The following is a 27,708-nucleotide window of genomic DNA, read 5'->3' as shown; positions in this document are numbered from 1 at the left end:
TTACTTTAAGATATTATTACTCGAGTAAAAGTAAAAAGTAGTCGTCAAAAAAGTTACTCAAGTAAGAGTAAAAAAGTACGTTGTGAAAAGACTACTCAAGCAGTGAGTAACTGTTTGAAATGTCCGATTTATTTTTTAGATAAATGCTATCAGACAAACAAAATAAATAAATATACAAATTTTCGTATTTTCAACAGGAATATATGTAAAAACAACAATTCTAATTTCCAGATTTCAGTTTTTCACAGCATAAAGCTTTTTTTCACCAATACCTACAGTAAATAATATAAATACATAAACAGTGCAAACAATGTCCAGTGACAAGATATGCTGTAAACTTTATATTCATCTTTGCTCCAAATGGCACAGCAGCCTCAGAGAAAACTGAGCGAGGCATCTTCACACAACGCAGCTCAGTTTACCATAAGTTGTGCATCTATTTCTGCATATTCAGCAAAAATGTGCCCTTTCTTCACTCGGTGAGGTGATGGTTCAGCTTCAGCAGCAGTTTGCTCTCAAGGTTCTTTCTGTGAAGCTGTGACTGTTTAGCAGTGAACAGGAGTCCTGCACGACTGAGAAGTCCTTCACAAGCAGTGCTCGCCAATAGATCCTCCTTGCACTGTTTGGCTGTTACTCTGGGAAAAGACAAAGGCAGTGATGGAAGCCGTGACTGGAGCTGCGATGTAGCCTCTAATCTCAATTGTATGAGATCAGAGGCTAAAAGAAGTTACCGGAAACTCCACTGGCAGCATGTTATCTAATGTGTTAGACTAATTTTTTTTTTAAAGTAACAAGTCGAATTTTGCAAATGTAGTGGAGTAAAAGTACCGTTTCTTCTTCACAAATGTACTCAAGTAAAAGTAAAAAGTATTGTGCAAAAAGGGTCCTTTAAAAGTACATTTTTTTCAAAAACTTACTCAAGTAAATGTAACTCGTTACACCTCAGCTGGGTTAGGGAGCTAACCCTGCTGCTAACAGTAAATACGAAGTATTAAACATTATTGTGCAGCACGTAGGATCGACAGCGCACAGTGTGCTTTGAGGTAGGAGCCAAAAAGGGTGCAGTTTGTGTGTGAGCACCCGTGTGTACACCTGTGAGCATGGACGCGCTGGCATTTAAAAGGTTCCTTCATGTAATGATCTGCTAGAGGGTACTCCAGAATATAGGGTACTTATCATTTGTAGGTATAAATGTGAAACATGAAAACATCACTGAAGCATTGAAAATGAGTTTTTATTGACCTATGACCTCTGATAAGCCCCGCCCTGTTCTTTACTTATGTCACACGTGTCCTCAGGACCCACAGATCCCAAAGCTGCCATCAGGTCTGCAGTCACTGTGAGGTCAGCGGGGTTCAGGGAGGAACTGAAGGTCCAGCAGTGTGAAGTCCTGACTGATGGGGATGCTGTTCTCATCGCACAGGAAGTTGCTTCTGATGGTGGCGATGAAGGTCTTCCTCGGGAGGGAGAGGAGGGTGTGGATCCTCTCTGCTGCCACCTGGATGTGTTTCACCTCCGACCCCGGAGCTGAGGAACAAAACAGATGCAGACAAGATGAGCAGAGGCGCCGAGAATCACACCAGGAAGAATCTGAAACCAAGAACTCCTTGTGTAACTCCTCCCCTCTGACTCCTCCCTCTGACTCCTCCCTCTGACTACTTGTGTAACTCCTCTTCTGACTCCCTCTGATTCCTCCTTGTGACTCTTCTGTATGAGTCCTCCTCTGACTCCTCCCTCTGACTCCTCCCTCCTGTGACTCCTCCCCCTGACTGATCATTCTGCTACTCAGTGTACTGTAACCCAAAAAGTGCAGTTACCACAGACACGAGGAGGAAGAGGAAACAGGCGATATAAACTACATTTTGGGTTACAGACATTTTCTACCTCGCGCTGCCTTTAGGGCCTCAGTGAGTCTGTGTGCGCGTTCAGCCGGCCGCGGGACGTGGACACGTGACAGCACAGTTACAGGAAGGATGCTCACTCAGCTTTCTTTCTTTGAACCAAACCAACAACACTGTTTATGTTTACATTTTATGTTGCTATATTTTATTTTACTGCTAATATATTATTGTAAGGTGACCTTGAGGGTCTTCGAGGAGGCCATAAATAAAATGTATTATTATTATTACCAAACTATTTTAACAGCCTGGCTTCATCAAACACACCTCAAAAATAGAATTTGCATGACTAACGATGATGTAATCACCAAAGAAAGCATCCCGGTGCAGCTCTCTGAGCTTTTATAACGATGAAGTTGGTTCCACCATGGAAAAGATGGAGGATGGAGCCTCGTCACCATTTTATTCCCTTTCCACTTGAAATGTTCGATCTGAGCGCCAGACTCTGAGGAAGAGCTTTAACAATCGGTTTGCCAGACCCCGATTCATCCATGCATCCACCCATGGTCCTCCATGGCTCCTCTATACCCACTGCGAGCTCCGTTTCTATCCCGCTGGTTTGGATTGGTCTTCTTGTGCATTTCCCGTTTTAGAGACTTGGAACTCCCGAAGCTTTGACATGTTCCACGACTGACCGTTTGTTTTCCTTTTATAATCGTCTCGCTGACAGGAACCAGCAGTCAGTCCGTGTTGGATTCATTCATGGAAGCACAGCCACTCATTAAGATCTGCAAACACGTTCTGCGAACTTCAGGCTGTTTCACACATTTACATCTGTGCACTTGTTTCAGGAATGCAGGTGACAGTAAATCCATATTTTTCACCAACACTGTGTCATTACAATGATTAAATGACTTCTAAGAAGCCAGGATGTTCAGCTGAATCAGCATCCTCTGACTGTCCTGCATATTCATTATTTTCCAGCAGGTTTCCTGTGCAGCAGGTTTGCAAAGCAGCGACTCCCTCTGCTGGACAGTTTCTGTAACTGCAGCTCCTCCTGCCCTCAGACGGTTGGACTGACATCACCTTTGCAGGGCTGAGCCAGGTGAGACAACTGCTCAGTGAGATTTACATGTACTGTATTAGCACAGGCCTCAGTTCACCTGTCAGAGGAAGTGGTCAACAGTGAGGAAGGCGACATCAGTGAGACACACCAGCAGACACACTCTGGGTGTGCTAGTGATGGGCAGGAGAAGGAGGGCTGATTACTAGTGGATGTTTTTGTGCTTCATCTGCTTTGACCAGAGAGATGGTGAAATTGGAGGATGTGAGGTGGATGTGGTGGAGGAGTGTGATAACCTCGCCATCCACATTGAGCTCCGGCTGAGCTGGAAAAGCAGCACAGAGCAGATTCCTGAGCAAGCTGAGCTCCTTCGGCCAGTCGGAGATGTTCCATCACTCTGCATCGGAGCTGCAGACAGCAGCAGACCAGAGAAACCGATGAGGAGGTCGGGCTCTGTGGCTGGACACCGACCCAGCTGTGGCGGCAGCTTGTGGGTCACGCCTGTGCTGCCACATGCCTGCTTGGAATAAAGCGTCACTCTTTGAACGACAGTCTCACCTGAGCTACGATGGAGTTTATCAGGCGGAGCCTTGAGGATCTTCTGCAGAGGATCAGGAGGTACCTGAACACACACCTGGATGGAGCCCCGCCCACTCACTGTCAGCACACCTGGTCTGAAAAACACACCAACACATGCTGGTGTTTTTATCTGTGAGGCTCTGAAACTTGTTATTTTTTATATTTAAAACTAAAAGAAAGAAAACCGTTAATCATCCGATGATGTCATCAGTACCTGTAGTAGCGGCGTACAGCGGTGTGGGGCAGGCAGGGGTAACACGGCCTGTAGATGTCGTTGGCGTCTGTGTCGAGCTCTGCAGAGCAGCGCCCGCAGCCGGTGTAAGTGATGTCACCGCTCAGCGCCACCATGATGCCTTCCAGTGACGTGGAGCAGTCCAGGACGGGCTGAGGTGCATTCTGGGAAGCCGGTGCATCCTGAAAGCAGAACGTGATGACCTGGACTCTGAGCTCCACATCACCTGATGGAGCGGAGAAGAGAACCTTTTAAAAATGTAAAAATAAAAACGAACAGGACCATGAATGGAACCCTGAGGAGCTCCGCTGCTCCTTAAACGTGGCGATAAAGCTGCTGTGGACGTTTCAGGCGAGTTTTCATAGTTTCACTCACCGCTGTACTTCTGGGACAGCAGCGTGTCCAAGTCCAGCTCCGGAGTGCTGCTGTTTCCTTTCTGGCACCGTCGTGTCCGGTGGAAGTCCTGCACTCGGCGGTCAGTCGGGTCCACGGCCTGAACGGTGCTCCAGGGGGTGGAGTGCAGCTCTGGAAGGTCAGAGGTCAGACCCTCCCTTACCAGGAGGACACGGAAGTCCCAAACAGCCCCTGAGGAGGCAGGATTTACTGTCGGTGTGATTCACAGCAACAAACTCTTAAAGTAAAGCTAGAATCTAAAGTGACAGTTTCTTAGTTTGGTGGTACCAGGACGTCAGACATCCTCCTAAGCATTGTATCAACACAGCTTTTCTCCTTGTGTCCATTTCTAAGGAATCCATTTGAACTTCCTCTCACCAGCTGTGCTGCATGTGAAAGTGTCCAAAGGCTCATCCCTACAGTAGAAGTACTGCAGTACTCGTACCGTCCCACAGACACTAGAGTGAAAGTGAGATTTCACCCCACAGTGGGGTCTGGCGACAGCTGTGTCCATCTTTGACGTACAGCCTTTGTTCCAGAGCGTACCTTTGTCTCTGCTGAAGCGAGGCAGCCAGTCCACAGCTGCTCCCCACAGTAACACCGCCCCCTGCTGGTCCTCTGGCTGCTCCACAGTCAGGACAGCATTCAGCTGAACCGCCGACCTGCTGCGAGACTCTGCCTCAGCACGCCACTCTGAAAAACAGGGAAGGAAGCGTGCAGCGAACAGTTCAGCCGACTTAAATAATCTACATCACTGACTCGACTCGACTGCTGACAGCATTTCAAATGCTGAAACACTCAGACCTTCAATTAGAGCAGCACAGGTAAAGGTAGGACTCACCTGGGCTGATGTGTGTATGCGTGACTCGCAGCAGGGCGTGAACCAGTGCGTTTGCCCTCAGTGACCTCAGCGTGGCGTAGGGGAGGCGGTTCAGGTCTTGAGGGGGGCGACGTGGCAGAGACACCAAGAGGGGGCGCCGCTCTCGGAGAAAGCTGCACAGACACCTGAGAGAGCGAGCATTAACCTGCTGGGAAACTACAGAGAGAGAGAGAGGTAACTGAAGCAGGTCAGCTTTGGAGGCACGTGATTGGACGAAGGCTCGGCTTACCTGGTGGTGAAGAGGAGGAAGTGATCTGTCCCACGTTGAGCAGTTTGCTGCTGAAGGTTGACTGCAGCACAGTCTCCCCTCTCCACCTGTCCTCGTTCACCTGCAGCGCTGACAAAACACACAGAGAGCTTACGCACGTGGACACAACTCACCTCATGGCAGGGCGGCGACCATCTGAAGGTGACAGCCCCGCCCATTTATGAAGAAAAGTTGCAGACTGTAAATTAAAGATGGACAAAGCTGCCAAGCCTCAAAAATGAAGCCGAGGTGGGAGGAAGACCTGTTTTCTTCAGTGATCCAGAGAAACATGGATCCCTCCTGATACGACGCTGCGAACAGTAACTGAGAGAGTTTCTCTTTCTGCCTCCAGGTCTGTTTTGACGTCTTTTCTTCATCCATCCCTGACACAGAGCATCGTGTTCAAACTAAACCAGTCAGCTGTGTTTGTGTACCTGTGATGAGCAGAACGTCTCCAGGACCGACAGTCAACGCCCAGAACGCAGCCCGCCGCCATAGCACCACCTTCATCTCAACGCCAGATTGGTCTGTCACTACAATAGACGCTAAAGGCACAGAGGCGCCCGCCGACGGCCCCGACTTCACCTGTAGACATTAAACAAACATTCGTGAATTCAGCTTTTGAAATATTTCACCAGTAGATGGATAGAGTGTGATTAGAGCTCCAGTTTAGTCTAAGCTCAGCCCCCCTCTATCAGTAAAGGTGTAGCTCAGGGCTCGAGCTCACGTCTGTTCACCTGTATGCTGATGACACTGCCCTTTACGCTCGACCAGGCCGTCTTTCAGCAGTCGTCACTGATGAGCCCAACAGTCACCGCCCGGCTCTGCAGGGCTCGATCTTGCTTTCTTTTCTTTATATGACATCCTCCTTCATGTTTCTGGTCCCTACCCTGATGGGGCTTGTTTAGGGCCTTTTCTGCCCCCACACTTTTGTTAAATACTGCTGTCACCAGTTACTGGCCAGTCCAGAGCATCACTGCTTTCCAGAGGTTGTCCTAAACTGGTCACTAAGGTTAAATATTTTGCCTTTCTCACAGCTCATATCAGAGGAAGTAAAACATCTCATGCTCATGATTAGAATTTATTTCTTTATCCAGGTGTTTATTATTTCATTTCTTTCTAACCAAACATGGTTAGAAAGGCGTTATCCCACTGTAGCACGCTGTGGTACAAACTGGTGTTACCTGGAAACACACCTGGACTCACCTTGACTTCCTTCAGGTGACAGGGGTGAACCACCGCCACCAGAACTGAGTACCGCACCCCTGGTCTGTCACATCGGGCCAGGAGTGTGGTGGGACTGTGGAGTCTGGTGTTGGCACCTCTGTCAGGTGACTGTGGGGAGATTCTGGCTTTTTTGCTGCTGGGGGACACGGCGGGGGACTCGGCGTTAGTTGTGGACTCTTGAGAACAGAGGACCCCATCGGTGGTGGCCTCAAGGACAACACCGCCTTCCTCCACTCTCGGGGTCAGACAGGGGTGACTGAAGAGCTCGGCAGAGGCTGCAGGTGATGGCATCGCTGGGCTGAAGAGCTCTGGGGTGCTGGATGAGACGGAGGGAGGCGTTTGGGTGTGTTTGGGCGGGGTTTTCTCTAGGCTGGATGCTGATTGGACACTGCGTCTCAGGATTAACGCCTGGCTCAGAGTCCAGGTGGTGAGGTAATGAGTCTGGGAGGAAAGAGGTGCGGCAGCTGGCGGTTGTTCAGGTTTTCGATGATCTGGTTGAGCGGCAGGGAAACAGCGGTCCAGGTACTCGTGAACCGAAGCTGATGGCTGATCGTCCCGTCCAGCGTCTGACTCCTGAAACTTCTTCTCAGGCCGCAGATCCTCCTTCAGACTCCCTGTCTCTCCTTCCTGTCCGACTCTGTTTTCTGTCCAATCGCCTTCAGCGATTGTCGGATCGTGGTGTGTACTCGCCTCTCCTGTCTCATTTCCAGGATCACCTGAAAAATTTACAAATGTCCTGGATTATTTTTCTTAGTCTGACGTTCAGAGAAGCGTTCACGATTCTGCCTCCTGAGGGATCCTGATCACTAAATCTAACAGGTGAGTTTTAAAACTGAAGTTACCTGCAGCCCATAAAGAGACACAAAGACGTCCTCACAGAGACTCGTTTTCCAGACAGCCATGGCCTGTGGCTGCCTGCACATTTACAGCTCAGTAATTCAGTTAATAAAAAGACCAAAGCAGCAGTGAGTGCTCCTCCCCCCTGTTTGGTCCCTGAACGTCTCACCTGCAGGTCTGAGCTGCCCGTCCCTCCAGGTGAGCTCCAGGTGTCTCCAGCGAGCAGGAGCACGATCGTCTTCCTCTAACCCGGCGCCGGGCTCTGAGGCTGGGCTGCAGGCGGGCGGAGGAGCCCCGAGGAAGACGTGGATCTTTCTCTGGTCACACATGCTCCCTGCTGGAGAGGCGGACACGTACGGAAGTTTAACCACTTCACTCTAAATCCATGCATGGATGCTTTTTCACAAGTGACTGATTAATCATCAGCTGCTGCTGCACAGAGCCTTTCAAAATAAGAGCTCCACTCGTAAAATGACTGTGAAAAATAAAAAGCATTCAGTTAAAGCTCTGAATGGTTTAGGACCAAAATACATCAATGACCTCCTGACCCAGTATGAACCTTCCAGATCCCTCAGGTCATCTGGATCCGGTCTTTTATCAGTTCCCAGAGTCAGAACCAGACACGGAGAAGCTGCATTCAGCTTTTATGCTCCTTATATCTGGAACAAACTCCCAGAAAGCCTCAGATCAGCTGAAACACTCAGTTTATTTAAATCCAGGTTGAAGACTCACCTGTTCTCAGCTGCATTTGAATAAAGCACCAAATCCACACTTTTAAGCTTAAATTTCAAAACTTACATTTAACTACTGATTTTATCTACTGTTCTGATTTTATCTGTTTTGATTTTATATACTGTTGTTTGTTTGTTTGTTTGTTAATTAGTTAGTTAGTTTATTTGCTTGTTTTAATCAATTTTAAATTATGCTTTTTATTTGTTCTTGTTTCTAATGTCTCTGTAAAGCACTTTGAATCACCTTGTTGTTGAATTGTGCTATACAAATAAACTTGCCTTGCCTTATACTTGGATGGTCAGAAAATTTGGTGCATTTCCTTCAAAACAGGGCTGAAAAAAGGAAACGTGCGTCAGCATGAACAACAGTCCTGTGGTCACCTGGTCCAGTGTTCCTGCAAACTAATGGGATTAACTGTTTTTCCTTAAAAAGTTCTTTAAATACTTACAATTCTGAAAACTAGCTGTCACCAGTGTTCCTCTCTCATGAAGTCAGTATTTATTTGGGCTAAAAGAAGATATTTAATGATAAAAATGTTTAATTCTCTTAATCTAAAGAAAATGTAAAATGATGCACTTTATTCTGGAGCTAAATCAGCTTAATGCAGACAGAAGCCCAGCACAAAAAAGTAAATAATAATAAATAAGTTTTACCAACAAAATATTGATTAAATGACCCATCTGTGAGTCTCAGACTGTGAGACCAAAGATTTTTATCTTCTGAGACCTGCAGAAAGTCTGGACTCTGACAGGAAGCCAGGACGTCTGCGCTTTTCAGACGTCAGAGAATCCGAAGCTTCGTTAGAACTGAAACATCTCTCAGCCAAACTCAATAACAAGTTACACAACAATGACCGAGCAGAAACGCAGAAGTGAAGACTGATGATGTGTTTCACAGCTGGGAACGATAACAGGGCCGTAAACAGCCCTCCAGCAGCTCCACCAATCAGAGCGCGAGACGCCGGGGGAGGGTCGCCCATCGGTGAGGGTTTACAGAGGCGCAGACACGTTTTAGACCCGCAGCCTTCAAAAGCACTAAAATCACTTTGAATCCAGGCCGACAGCTTCTGTTTTAGCATCGGGGTCAAAGGTGAGCACACCTCAGCACCTGCAGCACCTGACGCCTCAGCCACTCCTCCACACCGAGTAACCGTAACGACTTCACGTTCATTTTCTGATTCACACAACAGAAAACGGTGAAGTGCTCAGACTGCAGATACCTGCCAATCAGCAACATCCAATTCAAATCCTAGAATTTCACTCTGGCCTGGAACTGGAGAAAACACAGACAGGAAATGCACTTTCATAATAAAGCCATTTTTAATGACGTTCTTTTTTATTTGCTCAGTTAGCAGTTGAAGCCAAACATGGCCGACAGCATTTTCCTGGCAGCGGCCTGCTGGCGTCTCTTCCTGTGTCTGGTTTACCTGCAGACTCACGCTCCTCCCGTAGGATCGCATCACTCGGAGCTCGTACAATCTCCTCTTCATCACACGGTATTTCCAGACTTCCTGGGAGCAGGTATCGGTGTTCTCTTCGTCCTTCAGTGACTGATGTTCCTGCACTTTGTTTTGGTCCTCCAGCGTTTCTTCTTCTGGGGTTTCACCCTGCAGCTGGACACTGAGCTTCTTGGAGATCTCGTCGATCATCTTTTCGCTCATGTTTCTCCTTCCTCCTGCGCTCAGAGATCTGTGCTGCTCCTGGATTTGAACGTCCAACTCCTCCAGCTGTTTGACCTCATTGCTCAGCCCACTGTAAAGCGCCTGAGACACTTTGTCCTGTGAGGTTCCACTTCTAACCTTTAAAACGTTGGGACGTCATTCTTAACGCTCCTCTGTCTGACCTCCAGCTGCAGCGTTTTCTTTAGAAATCATGGATGAGTCATGGAGCAAACTCTTCAAACAGCATTTCCATCAAAGCGTCTTCCATGTCCACCTTTGACTGAAGCTTCCACCATTTCTCGCTCCGGACCTCGATCTCTCCATAGAGGTTCTCCCCGTCCTCCCTCCAGGTCACTCAGGTACTGTAAGCCTGCTCTTTCAGCGAGTGAAAGCAAAGCTGAGCGTGCTCCCTCTCTGACCTTCTGAGTGGTTTAAACCTGCATTCTCTCTGATGTCCAGCAGGGGGCAACATAGTCTAAGCATCATCGTGTTCGTTGCATTTCGCATTCTCACACGAGACACACAGACTTGGATGCAAAAATTCTGATTGGCTGTTTTGGTCTCCAATCAGCTCGCTAGCTACTGTAGCCAAACCCAGGCAAATATCCCAGAATGCAATTCGTCCAAAACCCAAACGAGACAGTTGCGAGACCCAAACTTTTAAGATATTTTCAGGTGAGAATGGTGCTGTGCAAACTTCAAATATCTGCTCGATGTATCAAGACATCACATGTTTGCACTAGTGCTCAGAAGTGTGTGCTCAGAATAGAGGCACTAAAATAACGCCATACATTACATCCTAACCAGCAGTAGAAAAATGAGGGAACAAATATATGATGAGCCAGTATCTGATTGGCTGATAGCATCTGAGTGCTGGGGTTTGTCCCTAACACTGTAAAATCATCTTCAGACAATGTTTTTGTAAACTGAGGAATCTGCACTGACAATATTTACTTATCGTGTAAATGTTGTGTTTACACAGTCTTGGGTTTCATGGTGATATGTATGTGAATTTTTGCATGTATTCTTATAATTGTTACTTTTTTCTTTTACCCCTGGCTTTGTGTGTTCATGTTCTGTTGTTTTGTATACTTCATCCATTCGTATGTTGTATATAAACTTTATTTAACAAACAATGAGTATTTAAAAAAAAAAAAACTTCCCCTGAGCACAACATCAGCTATGAAGTTAGTGTTGCTATGGACAATATCATGGTAGCAAAAGAACAAATAAAAACATCAACAACAGGACACAAATGGAGTGTAAAATGCTTTAAAAATAGGAGTCCGTCTTTTATGTACAGTCTTTGTGATATTCAGCCCTTTCTAAATGTGTTAGCGCCCGTCTACTTCAGGTCCGCTTCCCTACACCCCACTGTTTCCTGATTGGCCAGCTGTATGAATAAGTCTGTGACATGCTGACATCAGCGCATCACTAAAGAAGTAAGAACAGTGTTGTTAGGTATTTTAGTACCATGGGAGCATTTACTGGATATTGTTTTATAGTGACATTATGCAGGAAAACTCTGTCATTCAATAAGGCCCCTTTGTTTTAGTTATTTTTCTCTTTGACCCAAGAATTGATGTGTGAGAATCACAGGCTGGTACAAGGTTGAAATACCACAGAGATCACTCCCTCAGCTACATTAGTTTCTTAATCTTTTAGACGCCTGTTGAAGGCCAAATGGTTTGTTTCAGATTTCACTAATGAAAGAACTCTTTGTTTTGTGCCTTGAAAATATGTCGCTGAGATAATCACAATTGTAGCTGAACTAATAAACTACACAAAGGATGCTTCTTCACCCATGGGCAGGAAGACGCTGCCTTATCTTGGTCTGTACTGGTTTAAACTAATAATCTGCTGTCTCGTGAATTTTACCCTCTATATAAACTGTTGTACTTGTGAATAAAGTTGAGTCAATTTGGGAAGACAATCTAAAGCAGTCTCTGTTTTCTTGTTCTCCCAAGCTGCTCCCGAGCTCGTACTAACACGCTGAATGGCATGCTTGAATATTACTTGAGAATATATTTGACTGTGTTACAGACTAAGGGACATTCTCTGCTGATAGACGTCCACGCCTCGAAGGAAGTCGATCCACGGATTAGGCCTTGGAAACCGTTTCCTTCAAGTGTAAAGTCAGAATCAGAATCAGAAAGGGTTTTATTGCCAAATGTTGAGCGGGTTTACAACATTAGGAAATTGCTGCGGTGCTTCAGTGCAGACATACTGCCATAAATTACGCTTAAATAGACATGAAAATAAAAATAAGAATTAAAAGTTAAAAATTAAAAGTGCTAAATAGATAGATATATACATGATATATACATGAGTGCAGGTGGTGATCAGTGCCAAACATGGAATGATGCAGTGACACAGCGTAGGGTCATGTGTTAGTGGTGGGGACAGTCATATGGTTATTGTTCATGTGTCCAACAGCAGAGGGGAAGAAACTGTTCTTATGGCGAGAGGTTCTGGTGCGAATGGACCGGAGCCTCCTGCCTGAGGGGAGCAGGTCAAACAGACTGTGTCCAGGGTGAGAAGGGTCAGCTGAGATCCGAGCTGCACGCCCCAGTGTCCTGGAGGTGTACAGGTCCTGCAGAGATGGGAGTCTGCAGCCAATCACCTTCTCAGCAGAGCGCACAATTGCGCAAGTGAGCGTGTAGACACGGTCAAACCTGAGCTCGTGAACAAAAAGTTCGTGAGTGACCTGTTGGCCACATGCAAACATCCATCACTTTCACTTTTCACCGTTTTGGTTCTGTGGATTTTGCTTTAATTTCTCTTCGATATTTTTTAAATCGATGCTCAAACTGAAGTTAGAGTAAAACGCAGACATTTCTACTCTGGACTTGTTTTCAAAGAAGTGTCTGTGAGCTGCAGAAAGGTCAGAAAATCTGAACAGAAAAAGTGTGACGACCCAACAGATTTAGCTGGCGACCTTTAGCAGGAGCCTGACCCCTATGTTGGGGAGCGCTGGACTGAATGTACTGCTCGTACTTCTGCACTTTCACATACGTTTTTTGTGCAATTTTGCATGCTGGGTTTTTTGTTTTTGTTTTTTACAGCGCATTGTGTTCTGCGTCCTGATCGACTGTAGACCACTGTCAATCAATCCCTGTCTCCTGTACAGTACACAATGCGTTCAGCTTGTCAAATGTATATAAATCTTCGATCCTACAGTGTAACTCTGAAGTGCTGGACTGTGTGTTTTTAAGTTTTCTCCCCAACAAACACAAACAATGTCGTTTTGCACCCTCAAAGGCAACCGCGGGTGCCTTTGGTTTCATTCTATAATACTGGACTTTTTTTCTATGAAGTTTTGAAGTTTGAGTGTTTAAACAAGAGGACAAAGTGTGAAAAAGTTCACGTGTATCTGAGAAAAGTGTACAAAGCTTGTAGTGAGGGGTTTTACAGCCTTAAAACACCTATAATAATTTAGAAAAATAAAGTTGGCTACTTCGCGGGTTATTTTTGGAACGTAACACCCGCGATAAACGAGGGACCACTGTATCAGGAGAAAATGGCTGAAAATCTGCAGTGAACGTTGGGCTTTTATTTGGAAAGTTGAGTCCAGACGACCGGATATGCAAAACTGTGGCGATGCTAGCTTAAACCGCCACACATTAACTCTAAACGTGTTAAATACCATCAAAACGTCCATTTTTGGGTGGATGCTTCCGTTTTAGAGCGGTATTTGGTCCTCTCCGTGTGCTTCTCTGCACTTTATTTAATAAGTTGTTCAGTTTTAACGACTTTTCCGGGTGTTGCCAAAAGCTAACGATAAGCTAAGCTACGTGCCTCCCCGGTGCTGCCGTTACAGTCTCGTGCGGGTTTTTGTGTATGAAATTGAGCCGCACGTCTTGCCCGGCGCCGCACGCGGCGGTGTAGCTTGACAGGAAGGGGCGGCGGGAAGGAGGAGCCGCTGCTGCGGTACAGCTCTGTGTTTACGCGGCTCCATTTCCTCGTCTTCCCCGCGGTCTCGTCTCACCTCCCTGGGACAGCGAACTTCTACAAACCGTGAAAATGTACCGGTACTTCGGAGAGCTACTCACCCGGGGAGCGGGCGGCGTCCTGGCCTCGGGGTACCCCGCCGCCGCTGCTGACTCTGTTCTGCCGGCGTCCGCGTCCCTGCTGCGGCACCGCGGCTACAGCCAGGCCGTAGATCCGGCCGACGACCCGAACTTCTTCACTATGGTAGAGGGCTTCTTCGATAAGGGCGCCGCTATCGTGGAGGACAAGCTGGTGGAAGACCTGAAGACTCGAGAGACTGCCGAGCAGAAGAGGAGCCGGGTCCGCGGGATCCTGCGGATCATCAAGCCGTGCAACCACGTCCTGAGCGTCAGCTTCCCCATCAAGAGAGACAGCGGGGAGTGGGAGGTGATCGAGGGCTACCGGGCTCAGCACAGCCAGCACCGGACGCCCTGCAAGGGAGGTGAGTCTCCCGCGCCCGGCGCCTGTTAGCACCGCTGAAAAAAGTTTCACTGAACAACGTGAAGCGACGTTCGCGCAGAGCCGGCGTGACACGATTTGAACCCACATGAAAAATGAGTGTAAAGGGTTTGAAAGCAGCCTGATTCAGACAGACTAGATTTTTGTGCTTTTACTGTGATTTAAAACTAGACTCCCGTCTTTTAACCAACTAAAACCACATTGTGCATGCGCAAAGAAACTAAAATCAGATGTGCAGGAAATGTTATTCACACCAGCCCGAGGAAGCTTTCGTCCAGTGAGACAGCCACTTTAGGATTTTACTCTCCTCTCACTAATTAATGTGCATTCATCCCCAAAGCAGGGATTTCCTGTGTGAACCTGAAACACAGCTTTAATAACATCAGACGGTTGAGGTAAAGGTTCAAAGATAGCTCGGTTAAACCAATAACGACGTCAAGCAAACGGCAATGAACAATAATGCAAATATTGCACTGTAAAAGAGCTGTAGTATAAGAGCTGGGGTGGGCGAGAGTGAGGCGTGAATGCTGCATGTGTGTGCGTGTCTGGGGCTTGCTGAGCCATGACCCCTGTGGGATGTGGCCCCGCACCCTGCTGGAGGCTTCTGTTCTGGCCTGTAGCGGGTCCACTGCCTGCTGCAGATCACAGTTCTGACTGCAAAAGCTGCTGGACAGGATCTGTGTGTGTGACGTGTATGTACATGCTGAAAGGAGCGTTGTCTCCTGGTGCTGACGTTTCCGCCTGAGGCAGGAATGTTGTCAGTCCGGTTCGAGCTCAGGGTGCCGTGTTTTTGTTCTGAGCTCTGTGCCATCACTCTGTTTGGTCCGAGGTTCAGACTCTGCAGTACATGTGGAGACGGGGGTCACAGTGGTCCGACAGGTGGAGGTGTCGTGAACGAAATGCTCGGTTTATTCGGAGCACGAAAGACCACGTTTGGAGACTTGAACAGATACGATGGTGCAGCAGAGGATTCGAAGCTGCTTTGAGTGACTTTGAACGCAGACTTGCTGTGACACAACTCAGCCTGAGCCGCACTCACTCTTTAACATGTCAGCTCATGACGCTGACGGGGTGTCAGGTTATTGCCTGAGCTGCACCTTAATCCACCCACACACTGTCTCTGATGACCAGTTTCCTCCTGTGTGCTGGACAGAAACTGTCCTGCTCTGAGCTCACACCCCAGCCTCACAGTGGAAACGCTGGTTTTACTGGGGTTTCCACTGTGAGGCCGTGCCTGCTGGCTCCGGTCACACACAGACCTGAGCTTTTCCTGCTATTACAGGTTTACTCGGCTCATGTTTCTGCTGACAAATTGGTGCCAGTTTGAGCCTCGAGCCGCCCAGTGAAGGTTTCCTGGAAAAAATCCAGCTGAGTAAACGACCGCAAGCCGTCAGCGGCCTCCAGGGGGGCGGAGCTTGGACAGAAGTTCATAGAAAGGAGGGAAGCGATTATTAGGAAATGTTCCCCTCAGGTAGATTGTAGTTAGACGGTTTATGAGAACACAGAGAGCCTGTTTAATGCGTTCATGTGACCTGAACCACCAAACAAACAGAGACCTGAGCTGTCCAATCAGCTCAGAGCTTTTTCACACCCGCCTCAGCTGTCGTCATGGACCCCTCCACCTTTAACTGTCCTCAGAGTTCCCGCAGCTCCCCGAAGACTCGCAGGAACCTGAACGATCACATGATGCTGCTTCGCTCTGAAATCACAGAGCCGGTCAGATTAATTACTCAGGATTTATTCACGTCTGCTGCTTCGGCACACAATTTAATCAGTTAAACTTATAATGTTTCAAATTCACTCACATGATGGACGTGATGAACATACAGTCTCCGGACACTTTATTATGCACATCTTGCTAATATTCAAGTCTTCTCGATTCAACAAGATGCTGCAAACGCTCCTCACAGACTGTTTAACCTGATGTCATTAGTATTATTGCATTAATGATATTTGTAATAATAATAATGATGGATTGCATTTATATAGCGCTTTTCGAGGCCCTCAAAGTGCTTCACAATGCCTCTATTCAGTCACTCTCACATCCACACACTGGTGGAGGCAGCTACAGTTGTAGCCACAGCTGCCCTGGGGCAGACTGACAGAAGCGAGGCTGCCATATCGCACCATCGGCCCCTCTGACCATCACCAGTAGGCGTTAGGTGAAGTGTCTTGCCCAAGGACACAACGAGCAAGACTGTCCGAGCCGGGGCTCGAACCGGCAACCTTCCGATTACAAGACGAGCTGCCAACTCTTGAGCCACGATCGCCCCATTGTATATGAGCTTTGGGTTATTAATCTTATATGTAATTGACTCCTGCTCATCAGTGATTGAGGGGGAATACAGGGCTCCATTAAGAGGCCACAAAAGGCTTTTTATTCCTGTTCACCCGTCATTCGCTGGTGACTCCACTCCACAGTGGCCTTTATGATGGCATTGTCCATCTTTGATATACAGTCTGCAGTTGGAGTTGATTGCTGGGATGACAGAGGGTTGGTTTTATTTCTATTTATTGGCATTTGTTTGTCCCAAAGAGCTTTGCTGACGGTAAGAAGAGGCGCTGTACGAGCCACAGACGTGTTTTACTCAGTAGACTGGGAGTTGTGGTGTGCTGATGGTTTGGTCACAGCGGTCTTTCCCGTGACTCTTGTCTGCTGCTGTGTCGTCAGCTGTGTGTCTGCAGGTCCTTCAGCGAGTCCAGCTTACAGCTTTTACTCATCACATCCAGTGTTGTGTGCGAATAAAGAGACGTGGTGGAGCAGGTGGAGGGTGTGGTGGTTTTCCTATAAAGCAGCGTGTGTCTGAGGCGAGGTGGCCACACCCGCCCTGAGTCACACCGAGTTTCTCTGCTTCCTCCTCCACGCCGTCCTTCTCACTTCTGCATTTCTCCGTCTTCCTTCTCTGCTTTTGTCTCCTCATCCATCATGTTGTCACTTCCTCCCGCCGCTGCTTTCACATTTCAACCTGCCTCCATGTGTTTTTGTTTTCCTTCCCACTCGCCTCCGAGCGCAGCCATTTTGTCCCTGCAGCCTGTGTTTGCAGTGATGCGTGAGAGCTGCTGGCCCACTTCCACGCTGACCTCCCTCCACTTTCTGAGCGCTCGCCTCAGCGGCTCAGGCCACCTTTATAAATGTTCACATAGCTGCACGTCCACCTTAAAGCTCAAACACACTTCCATTATGGACGGAACGTTACCCAAATATGGGCAGAGGCCTCCTGGTGGCCAAAGCAGGTAGTGCAGGTGGGCTGGCACAGATGGTGAACTTTAACCATTGAAAGTCTCGTGAAATAACGGCGTGTGTCTGTTGCAGGTATCCGTTACAGCACAGAGGTGTCTGTGGACGAGGTGAAAGCTCTGGCCTCGCTGATGACCTACAAATGTGCCGTCGTAGGTGAGGACACACTGAACCCAGCACCCCGTCGCCCTCTGCTGTGTTGTCTTGTGAACTAAAGTGACTTTGTTTCCAGATGTGCCTTTTGGTGGAGCCAAAGCCGGCGTGAAGATCAACCCGAAGAAGTACTCGGTAAGTGCGACGCTTCCACGCCGGCCGGCCCTCCTCGGTGATCCTTGTGGTTTTATTTCTTGATCAGCGCTCGGCCTCGAACTAAACTGGAAATAGGATTATTGGGGCGATTGTGTTGCCATGGAAACCTAATGCCTTGTGGGTAAGTGAACGAAGCGCGAGTGTGCAAGTGTTCTTTCCCACGATGCTGCAGTCGGCCCCGCTCATCAGCTTGTTGTTTGTAATGGTTCCACGGCTGTAGATGGAGAACCCGGAGCAGCTGCCTGCTGTTTTACAGTAAACGTTCCGACCTGAGCGGAAACGCTGAGCCATCAGCTGGCAGAGAGACGCCAGGATTCACTCTGAAACGTGATGACTCGTGACTTTCTCCCCACATTGATGTCAGGGCCCTCTGCCACCCCCTCCCTCTCTAAATGTTTGCTCGACCTTCGCTCTTTGCTGCTTTCTCTGCTGGAAAACTTCGATCAGCTGACACGAGCATAACTGGGAGGACTGCTGACCTCTGACCTCTTGATATGAGAGAAATACAGGAAATGGACGGACAGACATGATGAAATGTTAAAAGTAGAGCTGTTCTTGTCCTGCCGAGCGCTAGGTCAGACTTTGATTGCGTTTGATTTATACCACAAGAAAAATCACACGAGTTCGTTTTGCTTGATTATCGTGTTTTCTCCTTTGTGTAAAGACAGAATGATCGTTTAAATAAAAATGAAAGCGCAGTTACAGGACGCCATATTTACTGTAACATACGGATGTTTGCATCGCTTCACTTTCATGGTTACATAAGAAATAAACTCCAGAGATGCCTGAGGGCCTCTTAATGTCGTGGTTTATGCTGTTGTTCGCCTGAAGGTTGCTGGTTAACCCCCCCTGGAGACACGGATCCTGTGTCTGGTTTAAAACTGCCACTCGCGGTGACGACCAATTATGACAAACCCGTGAGGAACCATATCAGAACATCAGCAGAAGCTTCCTCGGGTCATTAACGCAGAGAGCTCATTTTCACTCAAACCCGTCGTGACCACAGCGCTCAGGGACCGCCTACAAAATGCCACAATGGAAAAATAAAGTGGAGGATCACAAGAATCACGCCAAGCATTTCCCTTTGATCACACTGCAACACGTAGCTTGTGGTAGTGGGGACTTTCCTTCATGTTCCCAGTTGCTGCTCTTTGGTTTCCCTCGTCAGACACAGACCAGACAAATGTGGGCGTGCACTCGTGCTGTCCTATAAAAGTGCCTGCTGTGTTTAATGGGGGTCAGACTGGGGTGTGTACTCCAGCCAGCACCGCTGAAAGGTGAAATGCATCAAAATAAAAATATGTGTATTTTTTTAAATTGTGTTTTCAGGACAACGAGCTGGAGAAGATAACCCGAAGGTTTACCATCGAGCTCGCCAAGAAGGGCTTCATCGGTGAGTGATGTCACACAGCGATGTCACACCTGTCAGCTCCACTGAAGGTGGTGCGGCTCTTAGAGCAGGAGGTGGGCTGCAGAGTGGCTTGCAAGTGGCTTAAATCTTACTGACAGGAAGTTCAGACAGAGTCAGCTGACGTGGGCTAATTTTCACTTCGCGTCCTCCCTGAACCGATGTGCTCTTGCAGGGCCCGGCATCGACGTTCCTGCTCCGGATATGAGCACCGGGGAGCGCGAGATGTCCTGGATCGCCGACACCTTCGCCACCGTCATGGGACACAATGTGAGTACTGACCCAGCAAAAAAGACGTGACGTCCAAATGCGTATGATTACACATTAGGGCTGGGCGATATGGCCTAAAATCCATATCGCGGTATAATTTGAATCATGTGCGGTAACGATATATATCACGATATAGTCTGTTCTTCTTTATAACGTATTTCCCACACTATAAGGACTTAAAATCCTTTAATTTTCTCAAAAGTCAACAGTGTGCCTCATGTATGAATTCTGGTTGTGCTTACTGACCTCGAACAGATTTTCTGTGCTACACGGCGCTCAGCAAACTGTCAAAAATGTTTTAGTCCGACTTTGATAAGCTACGAAGCCGGCTGCCGTAGTCAGGAGCCTCGCGGAGTAATCTGGGTCCTAAACTCTGTCAGATTCAGGTCCCAAAGTCAAACGAACACTGAGAGTTAAAAACTGTCTAAATTCTTTCATCTTTAATAAAACGATCAGCGTTGCTGCTTTACCAGGTGTAACAATGAAGTTTAGCATCCAGGCATCCATGAAAACAAAAGTTATTACATTTAACGGAGTTAGAAGTTAGCAGGGAGTTAGCTCGCTAGTTACCTAAGCATGATATAGCATGTTCTGACTGAGAGATTTCTGAAAAATTCAAACGTACAGCTCTGCTATCACTTGCAACATAAATGAAGACAGGAAACTAAACAGCAGTGACCTTTGTAGGGTTACTGAAGTTGGGCTAGCTGGTATATAATGATGTGCTACGTGATCGCTAGCGACACAGCTATGTTAGCATAAACACAGAGAAGCTGGAGGATGAAGCTAACTTTTTTTCCATTCGATAAAAGTTAACGTGACGGTTCCTCATGGTTAGAGACAAATGTAATCGCATGGCAGGATGCTGTAAACGGACCAAACTTCAGTCAGGAGAACAACTGAGATAATCCATCCACAGTACGAGGTTAGTCATTCATATACTGCTGCATGGGAACAGAGCAGCTGCGAGAGAATTCAGCATTAGTGAATCAATGATAGGGAAGTGAAGGAAGCGCAGTTTTTGGCTTTCCCCATATTTCAAAAGTGCTTCGTCTCTTTGCTTTTACTGTCGCCGCCATAATTTGCAGATGTTATTGCTGCAGCCGCTGCCATGCTTTCAAGCAGAAACAGGCGCAGCTTGATGACACCATCAACATGCGCTATCGTGGTAGAGCTGTATAGTCAAAATCTCTACCGGTGGCCAGATTTATATCGTTTCTACCGTATACCGTTTATACGACCCACGTATAAACGGTATACGTGGGTCGTATAAACGTATTTGTAAAAACGGTCACGAGAGCATTTCATGTGTTATTTCAGAATTAGGCTGTTGTTTTTGTCTTTGACCTCGGCGTGTCGTCCATGTTCAGGACATCAACGCCCACGCCTGCGTCACCGGGAAGCCCATCAGTCAGGGAGGAATTCACGGCCGCATCTCCGCCACCGGCCGGGGAGTCTTCCACGGCATCGAGAACTTCATCAACGAGGCGTCATACATGAGCCAGCTCGGGATGTACCCCGGGTTCCAGGACAAGACCTTCGTCATCCAGGTATGCTCCGCCGTCGTCACAACAGAACGTCTGCAACGTTCTGACGAGTTTCTCACACTTCGTTTAAAAGCAGGATGAACAGTGAACGCAGCACGATGACCACGAGCCCGAAACCTCCGTGTAAAGTTCTCACAGAAGAGCTGAGGGACGTCAGCGGGAGTGGGCCGATGTGAAGAAGGGTTGCTCATGTTATAAATGATGAGCAGATTAAGCCTAAGTGACGTTTCCTCATCCGTTCGGGTCCGAGTGATGTAACTCTCATCATCAGACGGCGAGCATGAGGCAACGTGCAGATGTGCATGTAGCTGCCTGCTCTGACCACACTGACTCGGCTGTGGATAATTTACATCACACTGCAGCAACTGCACCTCAGACGGGGACATCGAGGAGGAGTAACAGGATCTCCAGCTGTCCCTGTCCATCTTTTATTTACAGTGTGAGAGCAGACGGCTCGGTCTGGATCCATTTATGAAGAACAAATGAGAAAAACTTTTCTTCCTCCTCGTCACTTCTTCCATCCTTCCCTCCTCAGGTGACTCATGTCCAGCTGCATGTTTTCATTTAATCAACAGGCGACCGCAACAAAGAGACCTCAGGATGCCCTTCATGACGTTCAGCACAAGTGTTGCTGGAGAGCAGGGAGGAGGCTCCGCCCGTCCTCTGTGCTGATGATGTTTGGGTTTTTTCAAAAGGCAAATCATCCAGCGACTAAGACGCAGAAGGACCACGAGGAGACGACGCTGACCGAAAACAGACCTGAGCAGATACAGCGACGTCGTGCCCACAACATCTGCTGCTGCGAAAACTCAACCACTAAAGTCACAGAACAACCGCCGAGGACTTCAGTCGAGATTACAGACGCACCTCCAGGTTTACCCCTGAAGGTGGTGCTCCTCTACGTCACCGCCTCAGGACCAAGTGAGGTCAGAGGGCAAACTGAAGCTATCAGCTTTTCCCTGAAGTTTTGTGAGCGCGTTTCCTGTTTTTATCTTCTGGCACTGACTTTGGTTGAACACACTGGAACATTTTCTCTCAAAGGGCCTGAATGACTTGGATAGAGATGGATGAGTGTCTGGATCCTCGCCACAGTAATGCAGCCACTTTAGACTGTCACAGAATCGGAGTTACTTATTTTTTCTACCCATACCGTGCTGGTGCCCAGTCTAAAACCAGTGCTGTGTCTGTCCACCAAATGGCTGACCCGGCTTCTAATAACTCTACATAAAAGTGTGCAGTTTCCTATTCAGGAGAACGCTGTGTGATTTCTGACAGTGAAGCAGACACTTGGGTTAATGCGCCCTCTGCTCTGCCTGCAGGGCTTCGGTAACGTGGGGCTTCACAGCATGCGCTACCTTCACCGCTTTGGAGCGAGGTGCGTCGGAGTCGGAGAATTGGACGGAAGCATCTGGAACCCCGAAGGCATCAACCCCAAAGAGCTGGAGGACTACAAACTGGTGGGTACACAGAAACAGGAGCAGTGTGCCACCTGCTGGCAGTACTGTGTCACTGCAGTGTACTAACAGTCCAGCTGGTTTGTTTTATGATTCGTGTGAAGCAGCTGCTGTTTTCATCAGTTTGAACGGTTTGTCGTTTCCAGGCCAACGGGACCATCGTGGGTTTCCCGGACTCGACGCCATACGAAGGAAGCATCCTCGAGGCCGACTGCGACATCCTGATCCCCGCCGCCAGTGAGAAACAGCTGACCAAAAGCAACGCCCACAAGATCAAGGCCAAGGTACCACCACGGTTACCAGATCAGCTCATCACGTATACGTGCGACGATAACTCATGCACGCAATATTTAATTCAGTCTTTAGTCACAAATTATTCTGACTCTCGGGAATAACGGCACTGGCAGGAAAACAAAATCCTTCATGCAAGAAGCAGAATTCATAGAAGGAAGAAACCCACAAACTTATACAGAAAACAAGGTTTAGTAGATTATAAATATACTGCGTATGTATGAATTTAAAGGAGTGAATGTTCTCAGATGTGAAGAGAAAAAAGTGCCTTACATAAATAAAACCTACAAATAAAAGTAAATAAAAACCTTTAAAAAGTACAAAAAGCAGAAAATTATAAAGAGAAACAAACAGAAGTTGAGGAAACAAGACTTTTGATTTAAAAATAGTCGTTGTTGGATTTTCTGACTGTTTGGGAACAGCTGCTGGGAAACATCCTTAAAGCTGGAGATGAACGTTATATTAAAATCCAGTGGGCCAATGATGGAGGAACTCCACATGCACCCCTGTATACCGCTGTGTCTCATGCACACATGAGGAACCGTGCCGGTCCAGAGGCTGGAAGCCGTAAACATTTCAGATAAATTCAAGTAATCTAAATAAATAGCGCTAAAAATGTCCGTCCTGGGAAACCGTTTGTGGGTTTCCATCAGTAAACTGACCTGGAGTCTGTGGTACCTTCAGATCATCGCAGAGGGAGCCAACGGGCCGACTACACCTGAAGCTGACCAGATCTTCCTGGAGAGAAACATCCTGGTGATCCCGGTCAGTGGACGCAAACGCTCGTGACCTTTGTCAAAGGTTAATTAGTCTCAGACTGAAGTAAACGAGACGTCTGTGTTATCCCCTCTCTCTTCTCCTCTCGTGGGTCAGGACATGTACCTGAACGCTGGCGGTGTGACGGTTTCCTACTTCGAGTGGTTGAAGAACCTGAACCACGTCAGTTACGGGCGACTCACCTTCAAATACGAGCGAGACTCCAACTATCACCTGCTGAGTGAGTCTGAGCATCCACTCAGGAAGCCTCCCACCAACGCTCTGATCTTTGTTGTCAGTAACGCTCTCGTCTCCCTGCAGTGTCGGTCCAGGAGAGTCTGGAGAGGAAGTTCGGCAAACACGGCGGCTCCGTCCCCGTCGTCCCCACCTCTGAGTTCCAGGCTCGGATCGCCGTGAGTACACACATACTCGTAGTACTCGAGTACTGTCTCCTCCTCTTCCTCAGGTGTGTAAGCTCCACTCTGTGGTTTCAGGGAGCGTCTGAGAAGGACATCGTTCACTCGGGTCTGGCCTACACCATGGAGCGCTCTGCCCGGGTAAGCACGCCAAACCTGCAGCGCCGCACGAAGGGAAAGTCATACAACGTCACCGCGACCAGTTTATGACTCAAAATAAGCGATAACGCAGATGATGACAGAGAATCGTTATTGTCACAGTCGATGTGGAACTGAGATAAATATACACGATGATGATGATGATGAGCGACTTCATCCGTTGATCCCAGTTTTGGTTTAACGCGGGTGATCAGACGACCCAAAGGTTACATTAAACTTTCACATCTCACATCTGCAAACACCTGGATCATAACCCGACTGTTATGAAGAGTACGTCAGAATAAATGCAGATGTACGTGTATTTTTATTTATTATAGTTGGCGCCCTCAGAGACCACACCTCCCCGAAGGGCGTGACCCTGACCTGATTTTGTTGGTTCGTTTCTACGGTGACACAAAAGTTAAACAGAAGCTGTAACTTTTGTCATTTCAACTGTCAAAGCAAATGAAATCTTTGGAACGACAGATATTCCTCCCGTGCTTCCTTCTGAAGAAATCTGAACGTGACAGCGTTAGCGGCTACACGCTTCCTCCCACCGAGGGGGGAAAAGGAAGTGAGCACATCGCCAGGAACTCCTGACGGATCGTTTATGACACGAGACAGCACAGTTTAAAGGCAGTGTCAGGGTTATTAGAATAAATCTACCCCTCACCCTGATGAACACATGGATGATAAATCAATGCATCGCGTGCTCGCTGATAAAAGTCTGTAATATTTGATTTCATGAAACAAACGTGTTTGAGTCACTTCCTGTCTCTTCTCCGATGCAGCAAATCATGAGAACCGCCAACAAGTACGACCTGGGTTTGGACCTGCGGACGGCGGCGTACGTCAACGCCATCGAGAAGGTGTTCAAGGTTTACAGCGAGGCCGGCCTCATCATCACATAGACCCGCCTCCATCCACCTGTCCGTCCGTCTGTCTGTCTGTCCTACCTGAGTTTAGTTTCCACGTGTGTTTGAATTTCTCTGGGATTCTTCGTCTTGGTGCAGTCGCTCCTCCTCCTCCTCCTCCTCGTGTCTGTGTCCTTCTTTGAATTTAAACTTTAAAAAACCAAAGAAACTTGCGGTCGGCAGCTTTAACGCCACGGTCGCTCACCTGAATCGCTGCTTCCTGCACAGAAATGACAAATTATCTGAGCTCACTGGCCAAAAGTATGTGGACACCCCACAGATGATGTGGGCGGAGCCTTTCAGATGAAACGATTCCTTTCTCTGGAGTGTCGCGGTCCCGAAAGCCTCGAGTAGACGAGTCATAAAACGAGCTTCAGGAAAAAACAATATTTGTTTTTTCATTTTTATTGTTTTATTAATATTTTCGGGTTGAATCATGAACAAACTGAGCTGAAGTGTCGGTTTAACACGCATGATTAGAAAAAGGTGCAATCACTGAATAAACCTGAAGACGTGCAGCGGGACATTTCTGTTGGCACACTTGAGATGATTTCCTTTTTCTCATTTCTGTAACTGTGGGGAAAGTGCCGGCGCTCTGTGGGAACGCTGGATCAGTGCTGTCACAGAGATCACACACAGATCAGACCTGTGAGAGATTATAACTTCAGGATTAAATGAATCTTTTTCTATCTTTCGAAAGGTTAAAAACTTGAAACGAGGCTGAACTCTGTTTGGACGAGTGACAGTAGTCTGTAGGTCGCCTCCTTCAGGCTCCGTTAACGGGCCCGGTTCGTATCATGGAGGGAACGTCTGCTGCTGCAAACACTGATCCCAGATCAGTTCGTTGTGGGTGTCCACATACTTCTGACCGTGTCGTGCTTTTCTTCTTCTACTGTGACGCCGTGCGCACGTGCCTCAGGACTGTCGCTTTAATGTTCTTCTGCCCACAGTCACTTTATTAAGAGCAATAACTCGTTTACAGCCATCGCTGAAATTTTAAAAAACATCCAGTTGAATGCAGACGTTTACAGCAGAGAAAACTTCATCATCTTATCATCAGTCCAGCCGCCGGAGCTCCAGACCCAAAACATTCAGGTCAGGAAAAACTCGACCAAAGAGCCGATATTTATTTTTCACTGTTTGAAATCTGTAGATTAATTTAGAAGATTTCATCTTTAGCTGCAGAAAGTTTGTTTCACTTTAAAAAAAACCCCAAAATTTATTCAAAAATTTGAAGTTTCACAAAAGTTTGTTTTTGTTAAATGAGGGGAAATCTGCTGCGCCGATAAAGTGCCGTTCAGTCAGGACGTCTGTTTCATTCCAGCTTTAGTTTTTATTTTCTGATAATGACCACAACCAAAAGTTGTTTCTTCTTTGAAATGTTTGAAAAATCAGAAACCTGCTGTAAGAAAACTACAAACTATGCAAACACAGACGGTTCCCTGCGACCTCGCCGTCACAGCGCCCCCTGGCAGCCTCGCCTCTCGGGGTCAAACACTTGTTCCTTCTGTGGACTCTGAGTTTTTATGTTAAAGAGAAATAAAATCCAAACAAAGTGACGCCTGAATGTGTTTCGTTTTTTTAAAATCAAGCTTTATTGTTCAGTCTCCAGCTAACAGCGTTTTGTTTCAGTGCAAATACAATTTATATTTAAGAACAAAAGAGGTGCAGGGTCCGATCTGGGCGTAGGTCGAGTTGGAAAATGATCATTTAAAAAATGCAAAAAAAAAAAAGTTTCATTTGTATTGGTGTCAAAATAAAATCTCTAAAGTTTGTTTTGTTTCCAGTTGTTTTTGCATGTTGCCAAATCATTTTGAAAAGCTGGATGGACCCTGTGCTGTAAGGCAAACCTGCAGGTTAATATGAAAACAATGTTATCAAAGTGTTTGATGTGTAGAGCTGGTCGTCACACACTGGAGTGAGCTCGTGTGCACATGTTGGCTCGTTACAGACGTTTGTTTGTTTACATGCTGATAAACACAAACAATAAAAATCAAATCAACTTTATGATGCAGAAGAGGAAGAATGAGTCACTCTGACCACCAAAAGTCAATAAATGAGGACGTTGAGTCGTAAAATGTAAGCTGTGCGAAGGAGTGCTGCAGGGGAGCCAGCAGGGGGCGCTGTCGCAGCACGACCTCTGCTCCCTGCTGTGACTGACATCTGTGGACGTGCAGGTGGCGTCTCACAGCTTGACCTGAAGGTGGCAGTGTTGCATCACTGGCTGCTGTTCATGGCCCTGACAGTGTTGTCTAAATAAAGTTTACCTGCTGAAGTACAGCAAAAACTATCTGAAGGATGGACACGGGTATGATGAACGAGCTGAAGACAGAATCTTAATGGGTCATCGGCTGAGCATGACGTCAGCACTCGCTGCAGGTGCAGAAGCACCTGAGACGTTTACCTGGATTCATGTTTGGTGGATCCAGGTGGAGAGCGGGGAACAGCGTGCACCTCCCTCCACACCGTTCTCAGCCTGAGCTGATGAGCGATGACGCTCACGACTCATCTGACGAATCAGTGATTTCATAGATACACAAGAGGGTACTTCTCCGACTGTGACCTGCACAGGCCGGCTCAGCTCATGCCACAGTGCTGTGAACGTAATAACACCTGAGTGCAATCACGTACACACACACACACACACACACACACACACACACAGCTGTATAGGAGCAGTAAAAGAATATATGTAATATTTTTCGTGTTTTTGTATTTTTCTCTTTATGATCATTCATTTGTTTTTACTATTTTTGTAAAGTTTTTAACTTGATTCGTTTTTTAAAAAACAAGTTTTTTTTGTTTTTTTCTTCTTGTTTTTCTGCCTGGG

At 47.3% G+C, this 27,708-nt stretch overlaps 2 protein-coding genes across 3 annotated transcripts; one reads left to right on the top strand and one right to left on the bottom strand.

The window, feature by feature from the left end:
* Positions 1–1,213: 1,213 nt before the first annotated feature.
* Positions 1,214–7,574, bottom strand: shld2 (shieldin complex subunit 2). Of its 2 annotated transcripts, none has more exons than XM_085296005.1 (9): positions 7,466–7,574; positions 5,667–5,817; positions 5,215–5,322; positions 4,947–5,141; positions 4,652–4,798; positions 4,088–4,297; positions 3,695–3,938; positions 3,460–3,575; positions 1,214–1,527 (listed from the first exon to the last, which is right to left on the bottom strand). In XM_085296005.1, exons 2-9 carry the CDS (start codon positions 5,740–5,742, stop codon positions 1,346–1,348), a joined length of 1,278 nt encoding a protein of 425 aa, XP_085152131.1. In that variant the 5' UTR covers positions 5,743–5,817; positions 7,466–7,574; the 3' UTR covers positions 1,214–1,345. The 2 variants fall into 2 exon arrangements, with proteins under 2 accessions (XP_085152131.1, XP_085152130.1); XM_085296004.1 differs by lacking the exon at positions 7,466–7,574 and adding an exon at positions 6,429–6,560.
* A 5,700-nt stretch (positions 7,575–13,274) lies between these two features.
* On the top strand, positions 13,275–26,653 carry LOC146560590 (glutamate dehydrogenase, mitochondrial-like). The gene is made up of 13 exons (XM_085296003.1): positions 13,275–14,120; positions 17,451–17,531; positions 17,608–17,663; positions 19,014–19,077; positions 19,268–19,362; positions 20,733–20,912; positions 22,229–22,366; positions 22,510–22,647; positions 23,339–23,419; positions 23,528–23,651; positions 23,732–23,823; positions 23,905–23,967; positions 24,756–26,653. Exons 1-13 carry the CDS (start codon positions 13,712–13,714, stop codon positions 24,873–24,875), a joined length of 1,641 nt encoding a protein of 546 aa, XP_085152129.1. The 5' UTR covers positions 13,275–13,711; the 3' UTR covers positions 24,876–26,653.
* The last annotated feature ends 1,055 nt before the right edge of the window (positions 26,654–27,708 follow it).

This window comes from Mchenga conophoros, linkage group LG13 (genome assembly GCF_057382185.1).
Source record: "Mchenga conophoros isolate Kocher_MC1m ecotype Shallow Benthic linkage group LG13, M_conophoros_male_GT1.1, whole genome shotgun sequence".
Classification (NCBI taxonomy): Eukaryota; Metazoa; Chordata; class Actinopteri; order Cichliformes; family Cichlidae; genus Mchenga; species Mchenga conophoros.
The sequence above is the reverse complement of the archived record's forward strand: the minus strand, read 5'-3'. Positions and strand labels throughout refer to the sequence as shown.

Bases quoted from the DNA above. Each gene is read 5' to 3' on its own strand.
- LOC146560590 (XM_085296003.1), top strand. From the start codon at position 13,712: ATGTACCGGTACTTCGGAGAGCTACTCACCCGGGGAGCGGGCGGCGTC. The intron at 20,913-22,228 runs GTATGCTCCGCC...CTCTGCCTGCAG, and splicing joins ACAAGACCTTCGTCATCCAG to GGCTTCGGTAACGTGGGGCT. The intron at 23,420-23,527 runs GTCAGTGGACGC...CTCGTGGGTCAG, and splicing joins GAAACATCCTGGTGATCCCG to GACATGTACCTGAACGCTGG.
- shld2 (XM_085296005.1), bottom strand. From the start codon at position 5,742: ATGAAGGTGGTGCTATGGCGGCGGGCTGCGTTCTGGGCGTTGACTGTC. The intron at 5,323-5,666 runs GTACACAAACAC...GTGTTTTGTCAG, and splicing joins AGACGTTCTGCTCATCACAG to CGCTGCAGGTGAACGAGGAC. The intron at 4,799-4,946 runs GTGAGTCCTACC...CCTGTTTTTCAG, and splicing joins GCATACACACATCAGCCCAG to AGTGGCGTGCTGAGGCAGAG.